Here is an 18,839-nt window from a genome sequence, read left to right as displayed (position 1 = left end):
CACAAATTCGGTTACTTGGATAAGGATAAACCTCCCAAACCAAGTATCCACCCCCACCCCCACCCCCACTATCCATTCCCTACGTAAACACAAACCAAGGGGCAAAGATGCCTCGCTGACGTCATCACACACGCGCCTTTCCCCTGTTTATCCATTTGCAATTTCCATGTCACCCTCACAAAAAAATTCTCCTTTTATCTTTTCCGACAAATTAAAAAATAAAAAATAAAAAATAAAAAAGGTATATACGAACTTTCGTTAGGATCTCCCGCACATATAAATACCCGGTTGGACTCAAATCGAAAACACAAAAGAAAACACGCAATAAAAATTCCGACATGGGAAAAATGAACTCAAACACTCAACATTCTCACGACACGGTTTCTTGGGTACGAGGAAAATGCATAGGAAGAGGGTCGTTCGGCACCGTCAGCATCGGGGTCAGCAAATCGGACGGTCGTGTCTTCGCCGTCAAGTCGGTCGATCAAGCCGCGTGTCTTCCCGGCCAGCTGGAGGCGCTGGAGAACGAAATTCGAATTCTCCGGTCGCTCTCCTCGCCGCACGTCGTGAGTTACCTCCGCGACGACGTTTCGTGCGAATCTGCGACGTCGTTTCGTAATCTCCACTTGGAGTACTTGCCAGGTGGCACCGCCGTGGACGCCGACGTGGACGAAACGACGCTGCGGTCGCGCGTTTGGTGCGTCGTTTCGGCGCTGAAGCACGTTCACTCCAAGGGCATTGTTCACTGCGACGTGAAGGGGAGGAATGTCCTGGTGGGCCCCGCGATTAACCAAGCCAAGCTCGCCGATTTCGGCTCGGCGATTGTCTTGTCGGATGACATGTGGACGAATAGAATCACGCCGCGAGGAAGTCCGCTTTGGATGGCGCCGGAGGTCATTAACGGGGAATATCAGGGGCCGGAGTCCGACGTATGGTCGTTGGGCTGCACGATTATCGAGATGGTGACCGGAAAGCCCGCGTGGGAGGATCGCGGGATGGAGACGCTGGCTCGGATCGGGTTGTCGGGTGAATTGCCCCGGTTCCCGACCCAGTTGTCGGAAACGGGCCGCGATTTTCTCGGCAAGTGTCTGAGTAGGGACCCGAAGGAGCGGTGGAGCTGCGATCAGCTGCTGCAGCACCCATTTTTGGCTTCCGCGTCGCTTAATGCAGTCGCCTATTCGTCGCCACGGTCCGTGCTCGACTGGGTTAACTCCGAGTTCGGTGATCAAACCGACGACGTCGATGGCGAGGACGAGGAGGAGTGCGAGGTTTCTGCCAGGAACCGGATTGGTAAATTGGCGACGGAGGCAGGGGCGAATTGGGAATCGGACGGATGGACGGTGGTGAGGGAATATTCAGGTGGCGCGAACTCTTGTGAGGAAGAAGGGACGAGTGAGGAATATTGTAATTGTGGAGGGGTAGAATTGGAATTAGACAACCTAAGTGGCGGTGGTTCAGTGCAGAGAGGTGTTAACTACAGTGGGTGGTGCGCGGTCGGCGCCAGCGGTTCGAAAAGGGAGCATTTGGCGGTGGAAAGGTTAGGAGTTGGAAAAAGGTCACGTCAAAGCTTGTGTAATTTGTGCGGAAGCAAAGTATTATTATTATTTTTATATTTTATTGGGATATTCTTGAATAAATTACGAATTCTATTTATTTGTTATATTGTTTATGTTTCATTATCTTGGCATGGAGATATGAATGTGAATGTGATGATTGAACAAAGTCTAATCGTTGTTAAACTTAATACGTTAAACGAATCAAAAGTTTGACGCACTTTATTAAATAAATCAGAAATATAAAGTATTACGTTAAATGGATCATTTTTACTGGTAAATAAGAGATATCAATGTACGTTCGTAACTAGTTCGTTGTGATCTGAAAAAGTGTCATATTTCATCATAATTTATTTCTTGTGGACTAGTGCGAGTGCAATTGGGACGAGTTGAGTTTGCAAGTTGTTGCAAATTGGAGCGGGGTTATACTATCAAATGTTGATAGGGACGAGAGATTTGCTAAAATATCGAAATTATGGATGGAAGTAGGCCTGGCGAAGAAGAAACAAGTGGGGAAATGAGAAGATTATGCACTGCAATTTGCAACACAAACCACGTGGTTTCGTAAACAATTCGATAGGGACTATAACTGTTTGTTGACATCTGAGATATTTGGTGGGTTATTGAGGTTGATCGTTTAATTGGTCATGAAAAAGTTTCTCATGAATGTTTCTTGACTCTTCACCAAACACTAAACTAATGCACCAAATTGAGTATAATTGCATTTGATAATTCACCAACAAACACTAAACTAATGCACCAAATTGAGTATAATTGCATTTGATAATTCACCAACAAACAAACACTACAATCTAATGGAAACGATCTTGACACTTTCTTTTGTCCTTAATTTAGCGTTGATATATGCCGGGGGAATCCACCTTGGGGCAAGGTGGGTCAGTTGACTTTTAAACTCAAAATTTTTTCATGTAAGAGCTGGGTGCTGTTTTTTGAAAATCTGAGATGCCCTTAAAAACTGTCATCCAAATGCTCGCGACGCAATGGATATAAAGCTTAAAATTCGTTCCAAGTTTTGATCTCTATGGTGGACTGCTGTGACAATTATGTTTGTTTCTTTTGAAATAAAAATGAAATATAGTTTTCTTTTTTTTTAAGAAGCGATTACGTTAGTGGGTTAAAGTGTTGAATGTTAAGGAGGGGAGGAGGATTAATTGGGATCAAACTTGCACTAAAATATATAGACATTATCGCTTTCTGTCAATGCAGTAAAGTGTCGTTAAACATAGTTGATGATAGAAAAGTAGGAAAAGAACAACTAGCCCAATGAGATAGTAGAAGGCCACCCCGAGCTTAAACTAATAAGGGTGCCCACATGTCGGTCAAGTTATTTTACTAGGCAAGCCCATACAATAAACCAATCGGCATGTAAAATAAGCCCAACTCCCCATTAATATTTTTCTTTTTTTTTAAAAAAAAGAACAAATTTGCAACATTTTAAACTACTCTTTGGGAAACGCTACTCTAATTCGAGTTGAAAAAGTGAACTGGCTACTTAGATCAACTAGTCTAACTTACATTATTGTTTTTACTTTATGGTTATAATTTTTTATTTTTCTAAATATCTCAATTTAATAATAAATAAGACATCACTTTCAATCTATTAAGTCTCGAGTTTAAACTATCTTCTCTCACTTTGTTAGTAATTAGAACAGTAATATCCCTTACAACTTTGTATGGTTTGACAAAATTACTCAAGCAACAAAAAAAGAAAAAAAAGAAAAAAAAACCTTTTGTGGGGTTTCTTAGCTACAAAGTGTTTAAGATTTCTAAACTATTATGCATAAAACAAACATACAATGAGATAAAATTGTTACACAATATGATAAGTACACATTATTATATGTATAGATTTTATCCGAATCTCACTGTCTGGAGCTCATGAAACATAAAATTTGTATCACTCAAATTGAATTCAACGGTTTTCATGAACTCATTATGCTGATCACCTCACACAACTAAGGACCTGAATCTTTCATCCTCTCTATTGAACGGTTCAGATTTCTTATTAGTTGTGTCCCGGAGGATCCAAATTCATAAAAAACGCATGGTGACTTCTAAAATTAGAAATATTTCTGCTTTTTCATCAAAATGATTCGACTTACGTGCAATCCTTGTACGTTGACAAGTGCATTCGACTAACCCATCACGTTCACAACGTACAACCCCACTCAGCAATCGATTCACAAATTTTGCGCGTGAAAAAACGCATACTATAGCTCCTCCTCTTCTGTATACATTCCCATACTACAAGATCCACACAGACTCTCTCTCTCTCTCTCTCCCCTCTGCAAATCCACAAACAGAAGCTTCTGCTGTGCAACATTCTTCTCCGCTTATCGGGTCCTCCTATCGAAGCCCCGACCCAGGCACCATGGCCGCCGGTAATGCCCCCATGACCATGAAAGAGGCCCTCACGGTAATGCCACCTTCATCTCGATCCTTATTTCATCGAACCGTTTCTGGGGTTTCCTCATTTGATCCAATGCTTCATCGGATCGATCCAGATCCTTTAGGAAACTGCATTTTCACTCTGTTTCCCAGTGACCCATTTGCGAATTATGTATTATTTGTGCAATTTTCTGTATTTTGTTTTGTTGGATTTTTGGCATTGTGTTTGAGTGATCGAGTGCGATAATGTGATTGTTGATTTGTATTTTGTGTGGTTTTTCAGCTGCCTAGTATTGGGATCAATCCCCAATTCATTACGTTTACGCATGTGACTATGGAATCGGATAAGTACATTTGTGTTAGGGAGACATCACCGCAGAATAGCGTCGTTATCATCGATATGAACATGCCCATGCAGCCGTTGCGTCGACCCATTACCGCCGACTCGGCTTTGATGAATCCCAATTCCAGAATTCTTGCTCTAAAAGGTAAAATTTGAATACTTGAAATCAATGTATTGAAGCAATTCCAATGTGTAGTAATGCAATTTTAGCTTGAGTTACCACTGTGAAAGTATATCGCAACTGTGTCATTGCTATTATTCACATGCACCATTTGTTGATTGTAAGAAATGATTGGTTACTGCATATATGAAGGATTATTTGAAATTTATTTCTGTGGAATTCAAACTGACACTGTTTGTGTTGAGTTGTTTAATTTATTTTCTTAATTATTTGTTGTCGTGATTGCCTCGCTGATCGATGGCTGAATTTAATGTGTAGCTCAAGTCCAAGGAACTGCTCAGGACCATTTACAAATCTTTAACATTGAAATGAAAGCAAAGATGAAATCACATCAAATGCCTGAGCAGGTGATGATCTTGCCCTTTTTTGGCATTCACAACGTTGAATGTGATCTTGTGAACGTTTAAAATCTTTTCTTATAGATTTGATTTGGTAACTGGTTTTAATCCTAATGTTTCTGTTTGCTCATTGTTTCGTTCTTTGTAGGTTGTCTTTTGGAAGTGGATCACTCCAAAGATGCTAGGTCTGGTCACTCAGACCTCAGTATATCATTGGTTAATTGAAGGTAAGTCGTCTTTACCTATCCTTGAATCTGGTTTCTTTTATTTTGTTTTCTTCGCATTATCTCATCTCTCCACAGAGCTTTTTATTCTTATATTTTTTGCACATGTTTTATATATATTTGACTTTTAGGTGATTCCGAGCCTACAAAGGTCTTTGAGCGGACAGCTAATTTGGCAAACAATCAAATAATCAACTACCGTTGTGATCCTTCGGAAAAGTGGTTGGTCTTAATTGGAATTGCTCCTGGTTCAGCAGAGGTGAGTGATTATCTTGTTTCCCTTTTTTGCCTTTGTACTGCTTTTGTCTCTGTAATCCTGTCGATGAATTCTCAAAATCTGAAGTGTGTGAACTGGCGCCTCTATAATTGTACATAACTGTATGAAAATAATTTTTTCATTAGATGGTTAATATGTTTGGACATTACCCATTATTGCTATTTTCTTTTTAATGTTTACTTACTTGTGAAGTTGCTAAAAAGATTTAGAAGAGTGGTCAAAATGTTGTGCTGTTTTCAATTCATGGGAGCCGGGATTAGATAAGATGTTCTAGTTGCACTCATTATAATTCAGCATTTTATCCTTTTTATTTTTACTAATACTTGGGAGTATGTAATTATTTTATTGAAAAGAAGATTTTTGTCATTTGATTTATTTACTTTTATTTCATTAATTATAATTTAACGACTGGAGCTAATTATGGTTTACCAGATTTAATGACATCTTTAACAGTTTAACATATTTCTTCTGCCAAAATGATTGCAGAGGCCACAACTTGTCAAAGGAAACATGCAGCTTTTTTCTGTGGAACAGAAACGTAGTCAGGCTCTTGAAGCACATGCTGCATCGTTTGCCACATTTAAAGTGCGGTGCCATACTTCTTTCTCAGTTTCTCTTGGCTTAAAGATATGCAGTTTACTACTGTGCTATATTTAATCCTTACTAACTTTTCTGTTACATGCAGGTTCCAGGGAATGAGCATCCTTCAATTCTTATTTGTTTTGCCTCAAAGTCCTCCAATGCTGGACAGGTTACATCAAAGATGCATGTAATTGAGCTTGGTGCCCAGCCCGGTACACTGCTTCTTCACCGGATTCCTTTTAAAATATATGAGAATATATTACTGCACATCACACAGATCTAACATTTATTGTTGGCTAGCTTTTCTATATATTCTGTGTCATAATCCTTTTGTAGTCTTATGCATCTGTGACATGCTTTACTCTGATTTAGGATTAATTTCTGGAACTAATTTACTGTGAATTGTCATCAGGAAAACCATCATATACTAAGAAGCAAGCAGATTTATTCTTTCCTCCTGATTTTGCTGATGACTTTCCAGTATCAATGCAGGTCTTACTTTTGGCTGTTATTACTTTGATTTATCCCATATATTTTACCTATCAATCAAACTACATTCTTTTTTTTTCTCTTCTTGATTTCAGATATCGGAAAAGTATGGGTTGATATATGTTGTCACAAAGCTTGGACTTTTATTTGTATATGACCTAGAGACAGCAACTGCAGTTTATAGAAATCGAATCAGTCCAGATCCTATATTTTTGACAGCTGAAGCTTCAACTGTTGGGGGTTTTTATGCAATCAATAGGAGAGGCCAGGTCTTACTTGCCACTATAAATGAACAAACAATTGTACCATTTGTTAGTGGTCAGGTATGCTTTTGAATCATTTTGTGCTTTTGACTACTGGAGAAAAGAAAGTGTTGGGTCTTTAATTTATTGTTTGGGGATTTTGCAGTTAAACAATTTGGGGCTTGCAGTGAGTCTTGCGAAAAGAGGAAACCTTCCTGGTGCTGAGGACCTGGTAACGATTGCAGTTGGTTTTTGTCATAAATTTCTCAAATTGGCACGTTTATCTTAGTTGTTGTCAATACTTCTTGTGGTGTTGAAGAAGGAAATCAGTATATAACGATAGTGTGGGTGTTTTTTTGGGTGCTTGTCTTTCCCCCTTATGCTGAGTATGTAGTGATATGTAGAAACTGGATCATTCTTATATTCACTCTGAAAACAACCTTTTTCTGGGAAGTTCTATGGTGCATTTCAGTAATTTAAGTCTTTGTGGGTGTTCACAAAATATGAATACACAATTGTTTTCTGTTTGTACTTTGTGACATCTTGAAACTACAATATATGGTTGTCGTGCTCAGGTTGTCCAGCGGTTCCAAGAGTTGTTTTCTCAGACAAAGTATAAGGAGGCTGCAGAGCTTGCCGCGGAATCTCCAATGGGAATACTCCGTACTCCTGATACTGTTGCTAAATTTCAGGTATAGCATTCTGATATTTTATTCATGTGTCAGTTTATAAACTTTATATACATATATATTCTTTATAGTTTTGTGCTTCTCAGTGTCACCTTTAGATTACCTTTGGATACATTGTGCTTCCTTTACAAGACTATATAGTATGTAATCTTTGTATCAGGATCTAATTTACACACATTATTTATTCTTTGCAGAGTGTTCCTGTGCAAGCTGGGCAAACCCCACCTCTATTGCAGTATTTTGGAACTCTTTTAACTAAGGGAAAACTCAATGCTTATGAATCATTAGAACTGTCACGTTTAGTTGTAAATCAGAACAAAAAGAATCTTTTGGAGAATTGGCTAGCAGAGGACAAGCTAGAATGTAGTGAAGAGCTTGGAGATCTTGTGAAGGTCTGAAACAGATCTTAGCTAACCTAAAAAGAGAAAGGAGAGAATCATGTTAGACAGCTCTTCAACTTTTACTCAACAATGTCGTTGTTGAGTCTGCTGCCGCTTGATTTTCTTCCGAGTTATACTGTCATACTAATATTATGAAACATATATACAATGCAGACAGTGGATAATGACCTCGCTTTGAAAATATACATCAAAGCTCGAGCAACGCCCAAAGTTGTTGCAGCATTTGCTGAGAGAAGGGAATTTGACAAGATTTTGATATACTCAAAGCAGGTAACACAACTTTATTTTTCTTTGAACTAGAATCTTAATGAGATACAATTGTTCAAATTCTCTCATTTTGAACAGCAATATTATCTTTGCTGAAAACTATTATTGTGTCAGTTTTGGTATTATCATTATAAATAACATGGACCATGGCTCTTACTGGATTTTTATCTTATTATGATTTTTAAATTGTCACAGGTTGGATATACACCTGATTATTTGTTCCTTCTCCAAACAATTTTGCGGGCAGATCCCCAGGTACATGCATTTATCTTGAAAGTTTGAGGCACTTTTCTCTTTACAACGGTTTTGTAACTATGTACTTTGCTCTTCTTACAAGTTGAGCTAAATTGTCTGACATTGAAAAAACTTCAACCATCTTGATGGCAGGGGGCTGTTAATTTTGCTCTAATGATGTCTCAAATGGAGGGAGGTTGCCCCATTGACTACAATACCATCACCGATCTGTTCCTTCAGGTTTGAATTGAATATATGCTTTTATGTTGTGTCAACAATTTTTGGTTGGAATATGTTCTTCATTTTGTTGTTTTTCTGAACAGTATGAGTTTTGGGACTTCTTATCTGTGTATTTTCTCTTATTGTTCAGAGGAACTTGATCCGTGAAGCAACAGCCTTTTTGTTGGATGTGCTGAAGCCGAATCTACCTGAGCATGGATTCCTTCAGACAAAGGTTCATAACCCTTTCTCTAAACTTTGGTTTCTTTTCCCCTTCCTTGTCCTTTTTTTTTTTTTTTTTTTCAAAAACAAAGCTAAAAGTACAACTAGAGTTGGTATCTTCACCTATCTGCTCCATATTATGTTTCGTTTAGGTTTTGGAAATCAATCTTGTGACTTTTCCAAATGTTGCGGATGCTATATTGGCCAATGGTATGTTCAGCTATTATGATCGCCCACGCATTGGTCAACTTTGTGAAAAAGCTGGTTTGTATTTGCGTGCCCTACAGGTATAGTACTTCTTGGATTCTGATAAATTTCATTTAAAAATGATAATTTGTTTCCTGACTAATAGTATGTTTAATGTGCAGCACTACACTGAATTGCCTGATATCAAACGTGTCATCGTGAACACACATGCAATTGACCCTCAGGTTGGCACTTAAATGTCCTTATAACTTGATCATATGTGGAGTAGTATATATCTAACTACAATGTGTATTTTAGGCTCTTGTCGAGTTCTTTGGAACTCTCTCTGTAGAATGGGCTCTTGAGTGCATGAAAGATCTTCTGCTGGTCAATCTTAGGGGCAATCTCCAGATTATTGTACAGGTAAAGTGCTTTTTTTATTATTTTTTATTTTTTTAATATATATATATATATACACATAATTTTTACCAGTTATTGCTCTTTCATCGTTTATAAAGTTGAGGCTTACCTGATCATTTTTGTACAGACCGCCAAAGAGTATTGCGAGCAACTGGGTGTAGATAAGTGTATAAAATTGTTTGAGCAGTTCAAGTCCTATGAGGGGCTGTACTTCTTCCTAGGCGCATATTTGAGCTCCAGGTATCAGTTTCTTTAGGTGGAAGAGAAATTTACAGATGACATTCATTTGCTCCGCAAGTTTTGTGGCATTCTTTTTCCTTTGTCCCTTTCATTTATTCATCATTTCTGAACAGCGAGGATCCCGATATTCATTTCAAGTACATTGAAGCAGCTGCAAAAACTGGACAGATTAAGGAGGTGGAGCGTGTGACACGGGAATCAAATTTTTATGACCCTGAAAAGGCTAAGAACTTTTTAATGGAAGCAAAGCTTCCAGACGCACGTCCTCTAATTAATGTCTGTGATCGTTTTGGCTTTGTTCCAGATCTCACCCATTATCTGTATACGAACAATATGCTTCGTTACATTGAAGGTTATGTCCAAAAGGTATTTGTACTTGGAGGCTTTATATCAACGTTTTTCTTTCTTTCCAATTGCAGGTTTCCTGTTATATTTCTTATGCTTTGTCAATGTTATTATTCAAATTGAGCATCGACCGTTATAGATCTTATTTGGCTTGATAGGTCAATCCAGGAAATGCTCCTTTAGTTGTAGGGCAGCTACTGGATGATGAATGTCCTGAAGATTTCATTAAGGGTCTTATTCTATCAGTTCGTTCTCTTCTACCGGTTGAGCCCCTTGTCGAGGAATGTGAAAAGAGGTGTAGTGATCTCTTTATGACCCCGTTTTCCCTTCATCACTCACATTAGTTGCTTATCGTTTCTGTGATTTCTATTTGCAGGAATCGTCTTCGCTTGCTCACTCAATTTTTGGAGCATCTTGTGAGTGAGGGAAGCCAAGACGTACATGTCCACAATGCTCTGGGTAAAATCATCATAGATAGCGGCAACAATCCTGAGCATTTTCTCACAACTAACCCATACTATGATTCTCGCGTTGTGGGTAAATATTGTGAGAAAAGGGATCCTACCCTTGCTGTTGTTGCATACCGTAGAGGGCAATGTGATGATGAGCTCATTAATGTTACAAATAAAAATTCCTTGTTCAAACTCCAGGCCAGGTTTGTGTGTTTCTGTTTGGCAGTTAGATGTTATTGGATCATGATTGTATGTAGCTCTCTTATGCTATTTACTTGATATATGTATGTCAGATATGTCGTGGAAAGAATGGATGATGACCTCTGGGCTAAGGTCCTTGATCCTGAAAATGAATATAAAAGGCAACTAATCGATCAAGTTGTATCTACTGCCTTGCCTGAAAGCAAGAGTCCTGAGCAAGTTTCAGCAACTGTTAAAGCATTTATGACTGCGGACCTTCCACACGAGTTGATTGAGCTTCTTGAAAAGATAGTGCTGCAAAATTCTGCTTTTAGTGGGAACTTCAATCTGCAGAATCTGTTAATTCTGACTGCCATCAAAGCTGATCCATCCAGAGTCATGGACTATATCAATAGATTAGACAACTTTGATGGACCCGCAGTTGGAGTAATGGCTGTAGAAGCTCAATTGTATGAAGAAGCATTTGCAATCTTCAAGAAGTTCAATTTGAATGTTGATGCTGTGAATGTCCTGTTGGATAACATTCAGAGCATTGACCGAGCTGTAGAGTTTGCATTCCGGGTTGAAGAAGATGCTGTTTGGAGCCAGGTGGCCAAGGCCCAATTGCGAGAGGGATTAGTGAGTGATGCCATCGAATCATTCATCCGTGCAGATGATGCCACCCACTTTTTGGATGTCATACGTGCTTCTGAGGATGCAGATGTATATCATGACTTGGTAAGGTACCTTCTGATGGTTAGGCAGAAGACCAAGGAGCCGAAGGTCGACAGTGAACTTATTTATGCGTATGCTAAGATTGATCGGCTTGGTGATATTGAAGAATTCATTCTTATGCCAAATGTTGCCAATCTCCAAAATGTTGGGGATCGCTTGTTTGATGAGGCCCTATACGAAGCAGCCAAGATCATATTTGCATTCATTTCTAACTGGGGTAAACTAGCATGCACTCTTGTGAAGCTAAATCAGTTTCAAGGTGCCGTTGATGCAGCTCGGAAAGCTAACAGCTCAAAAACGTGGAAGTTCGTTTGCTTTGCATGCGTTGATGCTGAGGAATTCCGCTTAGCTCAGATTTGTGGACTCAACATCATCATTCAGGTAGCCTTTACCATTTATGTTAATTTTGCATGTCTTCCCGAAGTTATATCTGATGCTTTGTTTATTAAGATGTTTCCTAAAATGGGAGGTGTATTCTTGGATTAAGTTTTTGTTAAGTTGTAAGCACTGCAGATTGTAAGCACCATAGGACACAATTAATTGGTTGGTCAATTATACTTTTGGTTATTCCTTACTCGTGCATGTTTTATTTATAGGTGGATGATTTGGAAGAGGTCTGTGAGTATTACCAGAACAGGGGATGCTTTAATGAGCTCATTAGTCTCATGGAGAGTGGGCTAGGGTTGGAGCGTGCACATATGGGCATCTTTACGGAATTAGGAGTTCTCTATGCAAGATACCGTCCTGAGAAGCTTATGGAACACATTAAACTGTTCTCTACCCGTCTGAACATTCCCAAGCTTATACGAGCTTGTGATGAACAGCAGCACTGGAACGAATTAACATACTTATATATCCAATATGATGAGTTTGATAATGCTGCAACTACCATAATGAACCACTCCCCAGAAGCATGGGACCACATGCAATTCAAGGATGTTATTGTCAAAGTTGCAAGTGTCGAACTCTACTATAGGGCTGTGCACTTCTACTTAGAAGAACATCCTGATGTTATTAATGATGTTCTTAATGTGATTGCACTTCGTGTCGACCACACCAGAGTGGTGGATATAATGAGAAAGGTTTGCTTCTCTCTCACGATGTTATTTATACTGGTCTCTGCTGCCAAATTTATCTTCTGGCAGGGTTTGGAAAGAGTTCTTTTGTGCTTACATTTTCAATCCCTTTGAGTTTCAGGCTGGTCACATCTGTCTCATAAAGCCATACATGGTTGCAGTTCAGAGCAACAATGTAACTGCTGTAAATGAAGCTCTAAATGAAATATACATAGAGGAGGAAGACTATGACAGGCTTCGTGAATCAATAGATTTACACGACAGCTTTGATCAGATCGGTCTTGCTCAAAAGGTGAGGTTGAAGTTTCTCATACATGGGAAGTCTTTGATTGAGGCTTGTACTTATTATTTGTTATTGATGCAAATGAGCAGCTTGAGAAACATGAGCTTTTGGAGATGAGACGTGTTGCTGCATACATTTACAAGAAAGCAGGTAGATGGAAGCAATCCATTGCCTTGTCAAAGAAAGACAATCATTACAAAGATTGCATGGAGACATGCTCGCAGTCTGGTGATCATGAACTTTCGGAGGAACTGCTTATCTATTTCATTGAGCAGGTCTGTGTTCTTTCTATGCACTAGTTAAGGAGCGCTCATGTATACCAAATAAAGCAAGGATTTATCTGCTCAAACATACACATTTATTTCTTTCCCTCTTTCCACCTCATGAACTAAAGAAGGCGGTTCAGTCCATGCTTATTTCCCTTTCTCTTTGTAAAGTATTATTTTTTATGTGGTTTTGTAATCATATTCTTCTGTAATGTATATGCAGGGGAAGAAAGAGTGTTTTGCTGCATGCCTATTTGTTTGTTATGATATGATCCGGCCAGATGTTGCCCTCGAGCTTGCGTGGATGAACAATATAATTGATTTTGCCTTACCATACCTTCTGCAGGTAATGCTTTTATTGGTGTTGTCTTTGTCCATTAGTTACCTTTAATTGTTCCTCACTTACCCAACCTTCTCTCTCTAGTTTATTCGAGAGTACACAGGAAAGGTTGATGAACTTATTAAAGACAAAATCGAAGCTCAAAACGAGGTGAAAGCCAAAGAGAAAGAGGAGAAGGAATTGGTTGCCCAGCAGGTATTTCTGTTTTGCTTTATCCTTGTGTCATTGAGAGCCTTTCTTTTAAATTTTGTGTCTTCAAGAAATTTTGAAAGACGATTGTTTTTTGGATCTGCAGAATATGTATGCTCAGTTGCTGCCTGCCTTGCCTGCACCACCGGGAATGGGAGGTTATGCTCCACCACCAATGCCGCCAATGGGAGGGATGGGGATGCCGCCAATGCCACCATTTGGAATGCCGCAAATGGGCCCCTCTTACTAAATTTTGACACGGATTGAGGTTTTACGAGCGCTCTAACAACTCCTACTGGTTGAAACTAGTATGTCCGCAACTCTTCTGTCAGGCTGCAGGCAATTCGTTTTCAATGAAGGGTTGAGCCGGTACAACATCTTTGTTTTCTGCGGGTTTATGGTGACGTTTATAGAAATTCTTTTTAATTTACAGTATCAAATTCTTTTTTGCTTGGCTGTTCGAGAGATGTAGGATGGCAACCGTGCTTGCACTTAGTTCATGGCTATGGTTGTGGCAACACTCTTACTACCTGTATAGGAAATTTTGTTGAACTTGTTCTTGTTAGTGTCAAGAAACTTTTCATTGCTCAAATTTTTGTACTAACACTTCCCACTTGGTGAGTTAGACATTTCTTTCCATTGCTCTTGAAGATTGTCCCCCCAACCCCCGGGCCCCCTTAAATCTGAAGGGCACAAGAAAAAGTATTTAGTATATAGATATATAGGGACGGATTCGTGGTACTAGTTTTTTTAAATAATTTTTGTACACGTTTTTGTGGGGCTTTGTAATATATTTCAATGATCCAAAAAATCTGTCTTTTAGGTCTTGCCTCAAAGACCATGGATATGTTTTTGGATTTCAAAAACACTCAAAGTGATTTTCTAGGATTAACTTGCATTTTACTGATGATGGGTTCCAAAAACATTTTCACGAAAAGCGCTTTCAGCTATTCTAAAAACACTCCCAAACGAACCTTGAGTTCACATTAAACTTGAGAAGTTTGATGTTTCGATTATGAGAGTCCAATCTCTAATTATAATTAGCTTATCGTGTGACTCAAAGAGTTTTGGGCTTAGTGATTTGGGCCTTTTTGTCGTTATTTTGAATAGCCGTCTATGAGCGTGTTACTGCTAGCTCTCCTGGTATAAAAACCCAACAACCCTCAACCTTCATCCCGTTCCGAATTCTCTCTCTACACGCTCCTATCTGATATTTCTCTCTTTATCTCTCTACAATCTTCTACCACTCCTACTTCCTACTTTCTTTCTCTACAAGATGTCGAGTGCCGCCGATCCCGAGCACAGAGAAGACGAGGAGGCCCCACTCGCCGGCGACGACGAGGACACCGGAGCTCAGGTCGCTCCGATTGTCCGGCTCGAGGAGGTCGCCGTTACCACCGGCGAAGAAGAGGAAGACGCCATCCTCGATCTGTAAGCATCTCTCCCCCGATTCATTTCTCGTCCGATTCTAGGGTTTTTTGCTTTTTACACCGATCTGCAAGATCATAGCTAGGGTTTGATTGATTGGATTCGGTTTGGTTCGATTAGTGTACTCAACACTGTTAAATCCTTATTAATCTCTTTGCTGTGTTTGTGTAATTAGGAAGGCGAAGCTTTACCGATTTGATAAAGACGGTAACCAGTGGAAAGAGCGAGGTGCTGGCACTGTCAAGTTTCTCAAGCACAAAAAGACGGGCAAGGTCCGCCTTGTCATGCGCCAGTCCAAAACCCTAAAGATCTGCGCCAATCATCTCGGTTAGTCTCCCACAGTCCATGTGTACCTTTAAGAACGTACAATTTTTATGATTTGTTATGATTTGTGGGTTTAGGGTTTTGAATTTTTTTTGCTTGTGCTCTGTGATATTGTTAATTGCAGTTCTACCGAAGATGACAGTCCAGGAGCACGCCGGGAATGAGAAGTCTTGTGTTTGGCACGCAACTGATTTTGCCGATGGGGAATTGAAGGAGGAGCTTTTCTGCATTAGATTCGCTTCCATTGAAAGTGAGTATAGTTTGTTTGAATCAACTTGTCTTTTCGTAAATAACTTTTAATTGAGCTTGCTTGCTGATACTGTTACTTTTATGTGTGTCTCTATATATATATATATATATATGTATGTATATATATAGAGGAAGCTTTAAGGAGAGGGATCCCAATTTTTTTTTTATAAAAATGGGGATTAGTTGTGGGGTCCACACCACATCGAATTTAACAATCCGAACCGTCTATTTTTTAAGTTGTACCTCATAGATCATCCTTGCAAAATATTAGCCAAATTGGAAATGTTTAAGACATCTAATTGGGTTCAAAGAAATGAGTGAATACTTTGTTATATAAGAAACAATGAAATTTGATCTTGATAATTAAATAGACAAATGGTTTCGGATTAAATTGATTTTTTGCAAGGATGATCTATGAATCGAGATTTACATAATAGACAGTTTGGATCGTTGAAATTCGATGTGGAGTGGGCCCCACACCTAATCCTCATTTTTTGAAAAAATGGGGATCCCTTTGCAAAAAGGGCCCATATATATCTGAGTCTGTTCCATGCTTTCATATGCAACCTAAGTTTGTTTCTGTGCTAGTATATTTGACGTTTCGAACTCATGAAGTACCCAAATTTAATAACTTTTCTTTCTATGCCTTTGTCTGAGTTTAATAAGTATACGGTTTTTATTAAAGGAAAAACTAACGAAAAGTCAAAAAAAACTTCCCTTTTAATGAAATGTCCTTTTTAAAGGTACAGTGAATAGTACCAGGGAAATGTATAAATGTGGTTTTTTTGTTAAAAGTGAACAGTACCGAGAGTGTTTTGTTAAAACTCATTTTTATTAATGGTGTCAGTTGAACATTTGATAGTGGTTTTGAAGAGGGATGCAAGTGACATTAAAATTGTGAGTTAAACTTGTTTGTGATGACGGGTGTGAATAGAAGCAACCATATATGTGTGTCTTTGTGTTATGAGTTATTTGATGATGTACATTGCGTTGTTTATTTTATCTATTAGCTGTTTCTAGAGTGTGATGCTCTCCAATAAGTAACTATTCTATGACCAACAGTAAAGCATTGGCATTTTAACTTTGAAAAGATGTACTAGGTGGACATGTGTATATGTTACAACCAACGTCTAAAATATCGATATTATTGGCGAAATATCGTTGATAATATCGTTTTTTTGCAACAGCGATATTTTCAGTGTGTTCCACTTGATTATCGTGAATCGATAATATCGCGATAATATTGATAATATCGCTCTCTCTCCGTCGTCGCAGCTGCCAAGATCTGCGCCTCTCTCTACAATCCTCTCTCCGGATCCCAAAACCCGCTCGGGTTTGATGGATCCTCCGCCTCATACAGCCTAAAGTTTAGGCTGATGGTGCTCGTCGCCGTCGGGAGGTGAGAAGGGGAGGACGAACGGTCCACAGGTGGTGGAGGTCATGTGTGTGGGAGAAGGGAGAAGAGAGAAGGATCGAGAGATCTGTGTGTGTGTGTGGAAGAAGGGAGAAGGGAGAAGAGAGAAGGATCGAGAGACTGAGGTCTCTGTGTGCATGTGTGGGCTCTCGATCTCTGTGTGCATGTGTGGTGGCGTGTGAGAGTCTCTGACTCTGTGTGTGTGTGTGGTGGCGTGTGAGAAAAAAAACAGCCTCCAAATAATTCAAAACCGTGTCTCTGACTCTCTGTCTTTGACTCTTGACAACTTTTACAACTTTTACAACTTTTGACAAGATAAAAAGTAATGGTGGTTTCATCAAGATTCTAAATCACTCATGTATCTTACCATGCAATGTATAAAGTGTAAAATATTGTAGTAAATCATTATATATAAATGATTATGGTGTGTTTAATCTTTCTGTTATTAATTACTACATATTTTATACTCACAGTGTTTGCCAGCTCAATGTATAATCAACTTAAATCAGTTAAATCCATCATGTAATGCATTTCCTTCTAATTTTTTTGATAAACTAATAGATAATTGACTAAATAAACATTCTCCAAAGTTTCAATAAAATTTTCCAAGTTTTTCTTACAATTTACGTGGTTTTATTCAATTTTTATCGATATCGATAATATCCTGATATTTTCATCGGTATTTCCGTATTTTTGGACTATCGATATTTCCGATATCATCGATATTTTATACCTTGGTTACAACATGTCTTGTTCTTTTATTGGAGGTTAAAAATTTAATGTATAACTCTTTGTTTTGTGTGGATTTGTTTTTGTTTCTCTTAGGTGAGTAATTTTCTGATTGGGTTAATCATGTTTGTGAAGTTGATTTTTATCCTTAATTTTTCTTTTTAAAGCTATGGCCACGTCACTGAAATCAACATATTCGAATCTGTTCTGCCTTTTCTTTTGAAAGAAAAAGGAATGGTACACTTAACTAAGATTAAAACCTATAGAGACATCGTGTACTAAGAATGTATACCCCTTTGCACATAGAGTGTAAATTTGGACCTTTTTCCAATCTCTACTTGCTTGTTGGAACTTCTCCAAGAATTTTTACTTTTGTCTTCTTGGCATTAATGTTGCCTGCAAGTGCTAAATGTGTTTATAGCATATCTTGGTACAAGATCCCGAGCATCATCATGAAATTTGCTTGTTGATGTTTGGTTGTTTGTCTGCTGTATCAGATAACAAATTGTTCATGGAGAAGTTTCAAGAAGTTGCTGAATCCCAGAGCCCAGAAGAAGAAAGCAAGGAAGCTACTGAAGCTGCTGGGCTTCTCGATAAATTGAGTGTTGGGGAGAAGTCTGAGGCAGAGGCACCTGCTGCAACCAAGAGTGATACACTAAAAGAAGCAGAAGCACCTGCTGAGGAGAAAGCAGAAGAAACGGCACCTGATGTCAAGGGGAAGAAGAAAGATGATTAAGAGTGAAGGTTGATGGTATTTTGCACTGGGTCTGGTTTGGCCCCTTTGATGTCGTCGTTGTCGTCAAAAGTCGGGGACTTTCGGGTCATGTTTGAAGGATGAAGGGTTGTGTGTTATTCTCTCAGTACGGTTTTGTTGTCACAGAGTTTCCCCCATCCTATTTGATTACGTGGTAGTAAGTTACAGGTCAGTGAAAATTGATATAAACCGAGGACCGTTTGTTTGGATATAATTTCTTGATTTGGTTTTAGGTTCTTTGAGTTTTATTTATGGGCAAATATGTGTGAGGCTCTATTGGATTCACATTGTGTCAGTCAGTCTGTTTTGGTACCTTTGTTATGAAAGAATTTCCCCATCCTATTTGATACCGAAACATGCCTTATCTATTCATGAAACAATTTGCACGTTATAAACATATCAAATCCATTACTGCTTTATGAGTGCTTAAGAGTTACCTTTTGTTATGAAAGAGCAATACTTGGTTACTCAAAGATGAGTATCAACTCTTACTCAAAATTCTTAGTGTTTTAATCATAGAGCTTTGTGCTCATGATTAGAATTGTCCATACTATGAATC

The 18,839-nt window shown here is 38.8% G+C and overlaps 3 protein-coding genes across 3 annotated transcripts; all 3 read left to right on the top strand.

The window, feature by feature from the left end:
• Positions 1–294: 294 nt before the first annotated feature.
• Positions 295–1,813, top strand: LOC103420013 (mitogen-activated protein kinase kinase kinase 18-like). The gene has a single exon (XM_008358090.4). The coding sequence runs from the start codon at positions 339–341 to the stop codon at positions 1,767–1,769; it is 1,431 nt and encodes a 476-aa protein (XP_008356312.3). The 5' UTR covers positions 295–338; the 3' UTR covers positions 1,770–1,813.
• Positions 1,814–3,753: 1,940 nt separating this feature from the next.
• On the top strand, positions 3,754–14,021 carry LOC103418648 (clathrin heavy chain 2-like). Its single transcript, XM_008356757.4, has 30 exons — positions 3,754–3,990; positions 4,246–4,450; positions 4,745–4,833; positions 4,973–5,051; positions 5,180–5,307; positions 5,812–5,910; positions 6,011–6,119; positions 6,320–6,399; positions 6,492–6,719; positions 6,805–6,870; positions 7,214–7,330; positions 7,522–7,719; positions 7,882–7,998; positions 8,191–8,250; positions 8,383–8,469; positions 8,600–8,683; positions 8,823–8,957; positions 9,039–9,101; positions 9,175–9,279; positions 9,404–9,516; positions 9,630–9,882; positions 10,020–10,156; positions 10,238–10,516; positions 10,607–11,609; positions 11,825–12,310; positions 12,426–12,596; positions 12,677–12,862; positions 13,077–13,199; positions 13,278–13,388; positions 13,489–14,021. The coding sequence occupies exons 1-30, from the start codon at positions 3,946–3,948 to the stop codon at positions 13,630–13,632; spliced, it is 5,100 nt and encodes a 1,699-aa protein (XP_008354979.3). The 5' UTR covers positions 3,754–3,945; the 3' UTR covers positions 13,633–14,021.
• A 378-nt stretch (positions 14,022–14,399) lies between these two features.
• LOC103420002 (ran-binding protein 1 homolog b) lies at positions 14,400–18,635 on the top strand. Its single transcript, XM_008358082.4, has 4 exons — positions 14,400–14,813; positions 14,986–15,137; positions 15,259–15,384; positions 18,024–18,635. The coding sequence occupies exons 1-4, from the start codon at positions 14,659–14,661 to the stop codon at positions 18,260–18,262; spliced, it is 672 nt and encodes a 223-aa protein (XP_008356304.3). The 5' UTR covers positions 14,400–14,658; the 3' UTR covers positions 18,263–18,635.
• The last annotated feature ends 204 nt before the right edge of the window (positions 18,636–18,839 follow it).

Source organism: Malus domestica, chromosome 03, assembly GCF_042453785.1.
Source record: "Malus domestica chromosome 03, GDT2T_hap1".
NCBI lineage: Eukaryota > Viridiplantae > Streptophyta > Magnoliopsida > Rosales > Rosaceae > Malus > Malus domestica.
Note: the sequence above shows the minus strand (reverse complement) of the source record. Positions and strands in the feature narration are given on the sequence as shown.